The sequence below is a fragment of the Morus notabilis genome, unplaced genomic scaffold, assembly GCF_000414095.1.
Source record: "Morus notabilis unplaced genomic scaffold, ASM41409v2 Scaffold825, whole genome shotgun sequence".
NCBI classification, from domain to species: domain Eukaryota; kingdom Viridiplantae; phylum Streptophyta; class Magnoliopsida; order Rosales; family Moraceae; genus Morus; species Morus notabilis.
The window spans coordinates 76,982-87,312 of NW_010358062.1; the positions used below are offsets into that span (position 1 = coordinate 76,982).

The 10,331-nt window shown below is 34.2% G+C and overlaps 1 protein-coding gene across 4 annotated transcripts; it reads left to right on the forward strand.

Moving 5' to 3' along the window:
• Nucleotides 1-4,867: 4,867 nt before the first annotated feature.
• LOC21405129 (BEL1-like homeodomain protein 1) lies at nt 4,868-10,311 on the forward strand. Of its 4 annotated transcripts, none has more exons than XM_024161250.1 (6): nt 4,868-5,215; nt 5,424-5,468; nt 5,567-6,728; nt 7,668-8,041; nt 9,028-9,088; nt 9,239-10,311. In XM_024161250.1, the coding sequence occupies exons 3-6, from the start codon at nt 5,844-5,846 to the stop codon at nt 9,980-9,982; spliced, it is 2,064 nt and encodes a 687-aa protein (XP_024017018.1). In that variant the 5' UTR covers nt 4,868-5,215; nt 5,424-5,468; nt 5,567-5,843; the 3' UTR covers nt 9,983-10,311. The 4 variants fall into 4 exon arrangements, with proteins under 4 accessions (XP_024017018.1, XP_024017019.1, XP_010089795.1 ...); XM_024161251.1 differs by having other exon boundaries at nt 4,868-5,193; XM_010091493.2 differs by lacking the exon at nt 5,424-5,468.
• The last annotated feature ends 20 nt before the right edge of the window (nt 10,312-10,331 follow it).

The following is a 10,331-nucleotide window of genomic DNA, read 5'->3' on the forward strand; positions in this document are numbered from 1 at the left end:
TTCTCTCGGATCTATAATGGTGAGGATCTTGCTCGGCCACCACTGACAAAGCTTTACGCCGTGGGAGGGGGAGAGAGAAAAAGATGCAGCCATAAGCGTTCGGGGGTATTTTGGTCACAATATATACATATTTTGCATATATAACATGAATAAAAATGGTACTGTAGCGCTACGGTACCCGACGACGAAAACGCTTTAAACGAGCATTTTGTTCCCTTTATTTATTTATTTATTTTTTTACTTTTGGTTGATTTTTTTTTTATTTTTTTTACTTTTCTCCACCAAAATTTTAACATTTTTTTCATTTTTACCCTTCTTGAATATGTCCCAATTTAATTTTTCTTGAATATGTCCCAATTTAAAGATCTCTTTTTTTCTCGCCTTATCAAATATTATTTTCTCAAATGTATTCTTTATATATTTTGTTGTAATTTAATCTTACTAGTTTTTTAAATATTCTGTTGCAATTTTAAATATTTGGTTGTCGTATTTCTGAGAAAGACAAAAAAATGTGAACCCTAAATGAAAAGGGTAAATGTGAAAAAGAATTATAATTTAGAATGGAATTCGAGAATATGTTATAATTTATCAGTATATATTCAGAAAAAAAAAAACTATTTACTTCAAATATATATGTACAAAAACTGATATTCACTGCATTTTCTCAATGATAATGTATCGCAAACAAAGAATGATATAGTGCAGTTGCCATAATATGTTGTACATATCAACAAATTAAAGCTTTTGTAATATGGTATTGTTAACCTATATATATAACCTATTTGGTTATAGCATGTCGCGATAAACCTTCTATTACGCAGTATATTAACCCGATTAGATTGCGATATAAACTGAGAATTTGGACAGGAATTAACAACAATATGAACTTTATGTTGATTCAATCTTGCTGAAATGATATCATAGATCTTGGCGTGAATAAATCCGCTACAAGTACTTAAAAGAAATACAACTACTTACAAGTATATGATCTCCATGCTCAGTATTTGATTTTTGTTTTATTTACTTATAGGTAAAGGAGGTTATAAATAACAATATTTTGGGTCGAAAAAATAACATGCACTTCACAAATGAGTTGACGGGACAAATGAGGAATACAAAGTTGTTGTCGTTTGAACAAAACTCATTGTGGATGGTGAAACCATTGGTAACTGTCAGGAGCTCAGTACACTACAAGAAATAATTTGCTACCATTTTTTTTTTTTTTTTTTTTTTGGTCGCAAAAAATAACTTTTTGAGATCAAATTTTAGTAGCAAAAAGTTGGCGAGTTTATGCTACCGAATTTAATCTCAAAATGTCACGATTTCGCTACCAAATATTAATTTGGTAGCTGAGAATTCATGACGTCAAATGTTATATATCTCTGATCAACTGAAAGATTACTTGCTCTGCTCCCCACGAGAACATGCTTTCGCTTGAGACGGTCGGCTATGAGGACATAAAAGGCGCGTTTGGAACTCGTTTCAAAATGATTTTATTTTTTTATGAAAATGAAAACGTTTTCAATCTCAGACATAAATCATTTTTAAAAATGCGTTTGGTAATTTTATCAAGATATTATTTTCAGTGTAAAAAAATTCATTAATATCTCTCTTTCTCTCTCTACTCGAGAGATGAGAAAACAAAAACAAAAAATGAAAAACGACTAAAAGTCGTTTTTCATTTCTCTCTCATTTTACACTAAACCAAAAAATTGTTTTTATTTCCGTTTCTTGTCTTTATTGCGACAAACGCCGTTTCGGAAACGTTTTCATTTTTTCTTTATCGAAAAAAGTGAAAAATAAAAACGGGGTTAATTTTAAACACGGCCAAAACAACTGAAATTTCGAACAATTGAATTGCCTAAAAAAAAAATTGTAAGACCGCGGAAGCTACAAACTTCATGAATGCTATTAGGTGTTGGCTATTGCTATACAACTTCTACTTTACTCTCGGCGGTGGACACATCGGAAGCACTAATGAAAAAACCAAGGAAAAGTACAAATCGAAGAGAAACTCACATTTTCTCAAAGAGTCTAGAATGGCTCGTAGGTGGGAGATATTCGTCGGTTGGCCTGTTAAAAATCAAAACATTGTAGACGACAACGAATAAACTAATAAACAATTTGAGAATCTCATTCATTAGTCGCATAATGATGTGACTTTCCTTTCATATAGGCCCTCCATTTTAGGGAATTTGTAAGAAGACTTAGGCTTCCATCATAAAAAATCAACCAGTTAAAGTGAAGTGATCTAGTGTCCTTGTAAGTTTTGTTTCCTTTTTGTGTGTAAACAATATGAGACTTGTGTTTATTTCATATTTTACACTTTCTCCGCAAGATAGTGCTCTAGATAGAGTCACCAATTTTGTATTGAATGAACCGATATGCTCATTTAAACTAATTAGGCTTTAATACTGTGACGGAATTAAGACTTTCTAAATACTCGATTCTCCATCTAAAAAGGTCAACATGTTAAGTGAAGTAACCTAATATTTGTATAAATTATGTAAACAATTTGGACCCCACCAGACAAAATTTTCCAAGTGTGGAATAGGAAGCAGCTTTAAATTGTAATCTTGTTGATGGTGTGGCTATTAACACATACATCCGCGACGACTCATCTTTCTTGGGACTAGAAGTGCAGGCACTTGAATGAGCTATTTCTGAAGCAATTCGTCAACCAAAGATTGCAAGATCTCACGCTCCTTAGGCCTCATGCGGTAAAAAGGTAATTTTAGTAAATTAACAATATGACTTCGTTCACTTTACAGATTTAAATTTTCAATTCGAGTTAAAATGTGACATTTTTTTAGAGTTTTTCACTGTAACAAAAAAAGTTAAATGTGACATTTTTTAAAAAAATTTTACTATAAAAATTAAAAATTTAAATTAATAAAATGAACGAAGTCAATAAAACCAAGTTGATTTTATTTCGCCTAGAGGGAGCTGAGTGCAAGAGATTAAAAAAGTACTGTTATTTCTTTTAAGTTCTGTCAAAGTCCTAGTTGGCTTTTTTTTTTATTTATTTATTTTTTTTAATCCTGTTTTACTTTTTTACTTGTTGGAAACTTTTGTAATTAAAAGCAAAGCAAAAAGATGATGGTTGGAAAGAGAGCAGGAAGATTAACAACAGTTTGGCAGGGGGATTTGAAAGTTAACTGCTGGTCACCTGCTAAGATGTGATTGGTGAACAAGTAATAACCAAGTCAACAATCGGGCCAATACCATTTCTGTTCAGATAAAAGATTCGAGACGAATTATTCAGTACATTGTATCACGTCATATTATTTATGTAGTATATTTATCTAATGAAATTATATCATTCAATACAAATATCTATTAAGAAAGAAAAAAATAAAAGTAAAAAATTGACACAAATAAAAATGTCTAAATGATATAATCTCATTAAATAGGTGTATATGACGTGATACACTCAGTGTGCTGAATAATTCCTCACGATTCAATTGGTAGGTGACGTTTTATAAAAAATTGACACAAATAAAAATGTCCAAATGATATAATCTCATTAAATAGGTGTATATGACGTGATATACTCAGTGTGCTGAATAATTCCTCACGATTCAATTGGTAGGTGACGTTTTATTGGGGTGTTAATAGTACCGCTTTAATTGGTGCATAGAGTTGTGAACAATTATTGGCAACGATACTGCTACGTGATGCATGTATAGCTATACCAAATTATCATTAATAAAAACTTTATCATCTATCTCTATCTCTCTCACACACACACATGTCACAACTATATTCCAATGAACCCGATATCTATGGCATTAGTGGATAGTTATACTGCTCGTGCCTCATATTATAATATTATATGTTACTATATGATCTAATCCTCAGAAAAAAAAAGCATTTTCTAGAATTGGTAAAAAAAAATTAATATTACTTTTATACAATTAGAAAGCTCCCATGCCAATTGCAAACTATAGATTGGAATAAAAAAAAATGGATTGGATTTACATGTGATTTATGATCATTTACATTAATTTAGCCCCCGAATTTATATACAGTAAATGTTCTTTCCCATGAACAAGCCTCGTCCAAAAAAAAAAAAAAGAAAAAAAAAAGAAGTCCCCATTCTTTACACTATTCGAATCACACTAAAACATTTTTTTTTCTGCTCATGTGATTTCTCAAGAATTAAAATTCAACTTTTTTAATAAAATTTTTCTCATATAAATTCAATTTTTAACTCGAACCCGCGAAACGAATCGTAACTATAAGAAATTTCAATTCAATTTGTTTTTATTCATCTTAGAGGTTCGTGTGACATTAGTGGTTCGGCTCCAAAGCGTGTCCCCGGCTGGTTCAAATGCTTTATCTTCAACACTTGCATCTCCAACCACAAAAATTGGAGAAACCCATACGATAATTAATAATAAAAATCGAAAAAGAAAAAAATCGAAAAAGAAAAAAAAAAGAAAGTGAAAGAGAAAGAGATATTTTAAAGTTGCAAAAAGCCAAGGGGGGACTTGCCCAGCACCTTATTAATTACTCATTCGTACTCTATTATTGAGCTTCCCTCTGTGGTGGAAATAGACGTTTCCTCGTTTTTTCAACTGTTCACATATCCTGCCCCACCTCCTCACTGTTTTTCTTTTCCACTATATAATTTATATTTATATTATAGGTTTTCAGCAACAAAGTTTATATACATATGCATATATATATATATATATATATACAAGTAAGTCTACTAAATTCTTTTCTTATTTCTTAAAAAAGAAAAAAAGAAGATTTCAATTGTATGACAATTAAGAAAGTAATATGCACGGCAACAAAAGGGTTTTTACGTAAGAATCATTTGAAACTGTTGAATACTTTATATCTACAAATTTTTCGATGACATTAAAAAAAAAAAGGAAAGAAATTCACGATAAGGGCACCTTCTTTTATTGTGAGGCTGTGTAATTAATTATTAAAGCCCATCTTTCTTTTATATTATTATATATTTTTGTGCATATATATTATCATTTTCATTAGGTGAGTTTTTGCAGAGATTGAGTCTGACAAGAGCCATCAATCTTCCTCTGATCCCAAAGGCCTAAAAGAGATTTAAACTCATCCGATTATAGACAGTTATATATATATATATATATATGTATGTATATATTTAGATTGACTGACATCATGTGCTCCATCAGTGTGTTCAGCTGACCCTGCTTCTTTTGGGTAATTCAAATATTTTTAATTGGTACAGTTTCTCTCTGCAAGTCGAGATCTACTAGAAAGCTATTTTCTTATTTTTTTATTATTTCTTTTGTTTCCAAGTTTTTTGTGTGATCTCTTGTGTCCCTCTTTCTACTTCTGTCATGATCTAATTCTTTGAAAATTGTGGATATTCATTATTCTCTATTTCTCTTCATCTTATATAAAGTATATATATTTTTCACAACTAACAGATCCACACACTTCTAGCTTACTCTTCTGCTGATCGATCTCCTCTGGTTAGCTCTTCATGTTTTGATTCATATGAATTTTGCTGATCAGATCATAAATTACTCTCTTTTCAATTCTCTGATTTTTCTTTGTTTTTCTTGTTCAGGATCTTCAGAGGTATATATTAGTTGAAGTACTGCTGATCAGCAAAATGTTGAAAAAAAAATAAAATATTAAGCAGTCAAAAATATTGGGGGTCTTGATTGATCGAAGACTTTTGTACTTGAGAGGGAAAAAAAACAGAGAGAGAGAGAGAGAATTTGCAGAACCAAAGGAAAAAATGGTGTTCTCCGTACAATAATACAGAGACTGAAATTAGATAAAGCTGTTTTTATCTGAGGGACTTTATTGTTTCAGAGAGGAAGAGATCATCATCATCAATCATGGCGACGTACTTTCATCATGGGAGTTCAGAAATCCAAACCCCTGATGGCCTGACGCACACACTTTATCTCATGAACCCAAATAACTACGTACCCACCTACTCTGACACCCAACAAGAACAACAATCACCACCTGCTGCAGTCGCCAGCATGTTCCTCCTCAACCCCGCCGCCGCCGTCTCCGCCCCGACCCACCCGGGCCGACACTTGGCGGGCATCCCCGTCCTCTCGAGTGGCCCCGGATCCAACAATTTGCCCGACCATCACGGCGAAATTCCACCCTTCCATGGCATCTCTGGCGTCGCCGCTGCTCCTCCTCCTCGGCTTCACTACAATTTATGGGCGCCGACAGATCAAGTGGCGGTCGATGTCGTTTCCCCGATGGGGTTTAGGAGACAGGCGGTGTCGCCGACACAGCAGGCTCTGTCGTTGAGCCTTTCATCATCTCAGCAGACGAGCACGGCTTACGCAACCTCGCTTTCGGGAGAGAACGAGGTTGTTCCGGGCATATCACCGACGAGTTGCGACGATATTCGAGCTTTTCCGGGGAATTCGATGTCGTCGGCGGTATCAAATGGAATTGGAAATAGTGCTCAAAGTGTGCTCCTGGGCTCTAAATACTTGAAAGCTGCGCATGAGCTTCTTGATGAAGTCGTTAATGTTGGGTCGACTAAGGGAGTGAAGACGGCCACCACCGACTCGGCCGACGGCGGTAGAGAGAAAACGGCTAAGATCGATAGAGAATCGACTCCGGCGGCCGCAATCGGAGGTAGTTATAATAGTGGCGGTGAAAGTAGTTGTTCTAAGCAAGGGGCTGAGCTTTCCACGGCGCAAAGACAAGAGCTTCAGGTGAAAAAGGCAAAGCTTGCTAGAATGCTTGACGAGGTAATCATCATTTATTCCATATTCCTTCTCGTTTTCCCTTTTGTTTTCTAGCTAGTTAACTTTTTAATCGATCGATATTTTTGATTATATCAAATTTCTGGTTGTCATATCGGACTTTCCAATTTGTGTAGTTGAGTTTAATTTCATTTTTTAATTCATTAAATTTTATTCTACATTAAGTAAGAGAGCTACAATTTTATTATTATTTTTGTTTTATTTTTATTATTATTATTATTATTATTTTTTTTTTTTACAAAGGAGCACGTTAACTGAAGTATAAAATGGTTCATTTTTTCATTATATCCGGTATCCACGATAAATATTACTATCTATTCTTTGCTTTAAAAAGAGGAATATAATATAGGTAATAATATGTTGGGGAAAGCAATAGTGGGTGGGGTTTGTGACCATTGTGTCTGTTGCTGAGGCTTGGGGAATTTTTTTCCCCACGGAATAGGTTATATAACAAAAAAGCCAAGACCCACAAATTTAAAAAAAAAAAAAAAAGTTTAAACTGTAATTCAAAGGCAAAATAAAATTGCATGAAGTTTTACCGCGGTTATTACGATGCAACCAATCAACTGTTCTGATGTTACTATAAATTTTTACGTAAGCCAATATATCTGATCTCTTTCGAATGCAAACTTAATTAGGCTGTCCTATTTCTAAGTTCTAACTTTCTATATGTGTGTGTGTAATATATACATATATATGTATATGTGTGTGTATATTATAACATGTAATAATAAAGGGGTGCTACATGTGTAAAAATAATTTTAAAAAGGTGTAATAATATTGAATCGCAATAGATAATTTTTTTTTTTTTTTTGGTTCTGCCGATTCATTATAATGTCATACACTATATTTTTACATGTAACACACACACTGATCTATGCATATGTCTCTTCTAATTTCTTCTTCTCATTTGTTATTATTAAGGTAGAGCAAAGGTACAGGCAGTACCACCACCAAATGCAAGTAGTGATATCTACGTTCGAGGAAGCGGCAGGGTTTGGCTCAGCCAAATCATACACTGCCCTTGGCCTAAAGACCATATCCAAGCAATTCCGGTGCCTAAAAGACGCGATCTCTTCGCAAATCAAAGCCGCGAGCAAAAGCTTGGGAGAAGAAGAGTGCTTGGGAGTGAAGATTGAGGGTTCGAGATTGAGGTACGTCGACCACCACCTTCGGCAGCAAAGGGCTTTGCAGCAGCTCGGAATGATTCAGCACAACGCTTGGAGGCCCCAGAGAGGCTTGCCGGAACGCGCTGTTTCGGTTCTTCGTGCATGGCTCTTTGAGCACTTCCTTCACCCGTACGTAAATCTTTTTTCTTTTTTTTTTTAAATTAACAACTATAAGATGACTAGCGAAAATAATAGGGAGCGTTTGGAACTCGTTCTAAAATAATTTTATTTTTTGTATGAAAATGAAAATGAAAACATTTTCAATCTTAGACATAAATCATTTTTGAAAATGTGTTTGATAGTTTTATCAAGAGATTATTTTTAGTATTAAAAAAACCATTGATGTTTCTCTCCCTCTCTCTCTCTGCTCGAGAGAGGAGAAAACGAAAACAAAAAATGAAAAACGACTAAAAGTCGTTTTTCATTTCTATCTCATTTTACACTAAACCAAAAAATTGTTTTCATTTTCATTTTTTGTCTTTATTGCACTAAACGCCGTTTTGAAAACGTTTTCATTTTTTTTTCAAAAAACGTAAAAAACAAAAAGGGGATCAATTCCAAACACGGCCATAGTATCGCAATTTAAAACAATTGATCATATGCCTGCCACATGGTAATAATGTACGTAGAACCATGCATATACTTTGAAATTTAACCTTGTCAAAGTACCATGAGTATGTATAGAGATTGGTTTAGTGTTTCGCAGCCCGAGTCTGGGTTGGCATCAGCATGTTATCTTATACTATATGAAATGAAAGGTGATCTCATTATTCATCATTAATTAATCCTAATTATATTGAATGTACCAATATTATTACTATCAAATGAGGGCAGTATTTTTATGTTGTATAACGTTGTTGCTAGCTACATGATATTACAAGTTCCACTCTATCACGAATTAAATTTAATTTTGACTTAAGCAATATTGATACTAGCTTGTTATTAAATGGTACAAAAGGTGCTATCAGGTCTTGGTCAATGTGTATACACCAGTACCGCTAGCTCTGTTAGCAAATCATACTTTTACCATAATTTACTTTGTTTATTTAACCATAAGTTGGTTTTTTGCTATGTTGTATTTAACCGTAATGTTACTTGCATATGTTGTATTTTAGTTACCCGAAGACTGCAGACAAAGTCATACTTGCTAAACAAACTGGGCTTACTCGAAGCCAAGTACGTAGATGATCTTCTCTTTTTAAAATTTTTTTTTCTCTCGTGAAACGTGAATGAATATAATTCTGATTATTATATATCCACTAATGTCTAATTATGAAATATATATATCCCAAGTAAACAAAAATGATTGTTTTCCGAAATTTACAGGTCTCGAACTGGTTCATAAATGCCCGAGTTCGCCTGTGGAAGCCAATGGTTGAAGAAATGTACATGGAAGAGACCAAAGAACAAGAGCGAAATAACGGTTCTACTTCTCAATCAGGCCAAACAAAGAAAACAGAACCCAACGAGGAACCATCATCAGCTAATATAACATCAACATCTCAAGTTCATGACATGATGAATGCCTTCCAATCATCAAAACCCGATCAAAACTTTGCGACAGAATTCCCGAATTCTCCACTGTCGACGTCTCCGATGCCCGGATCCTTCCATTTCGGAACGACGGAGATTCAAGCAATTAGTCCAAAGAAACAAAGGAGTACCACTACTCCTACTACTTCGGAAGTACTCAACTCTCCGAGTAGCATTCTCTCAATGGACAATATGGACATGTGTAGAGATCAGATGAATCATCAAAGGCAACGTAAGTATAACACGGTCGGATTCGGTGCATACCCGGTTGGCGATTTAGGAAGGTTTCACTTATCGGCGGATCATCATCATCATCAGTTAGCTCCGAGGTTCCATGGAAATGGTGTTTCTCTCACTCTCGGTCTTCCACACTGCGAAAACCACTCTCTCTCTAACCAGAATATTATCGATCCATCGGGAACGAGACTCGACAACAGTATTGGAACAGGGTCAGAAAGTACTGGTAATTACGACAACATGGACATGCAAAGCAGAAAGAGGTTTGTTGCTCAATTGTTGCCAGATTTTGTGGCCTGAAGAAAGAGATAGAGAATATATATATATATATGAAGATCATCATCAGTCTCTTTGCTATATAGCTATATAGTTCAAACTCCAATTCTAACTGAAAAAGTTTTTTGAAAAGATTAGGATAAGGCAAGGGAGAAAGGAAAAGGAGATGAGTCTGGTCATCTTTTTGAAGTTTTTCGTGCGTTAAGTCATTTCAAAGTTTGCTTTCCGTTATCGTCATATATGGTCCCTCCTTATATAACGGAAGCAATATTTAATATGTGGAAGTGACAAAGAAACTTTAGATATAGGATCATGATACTTGCAGATAACGAATTATAGTACTGTTTATCTTTCTTGATTACTCGTTTTTTTT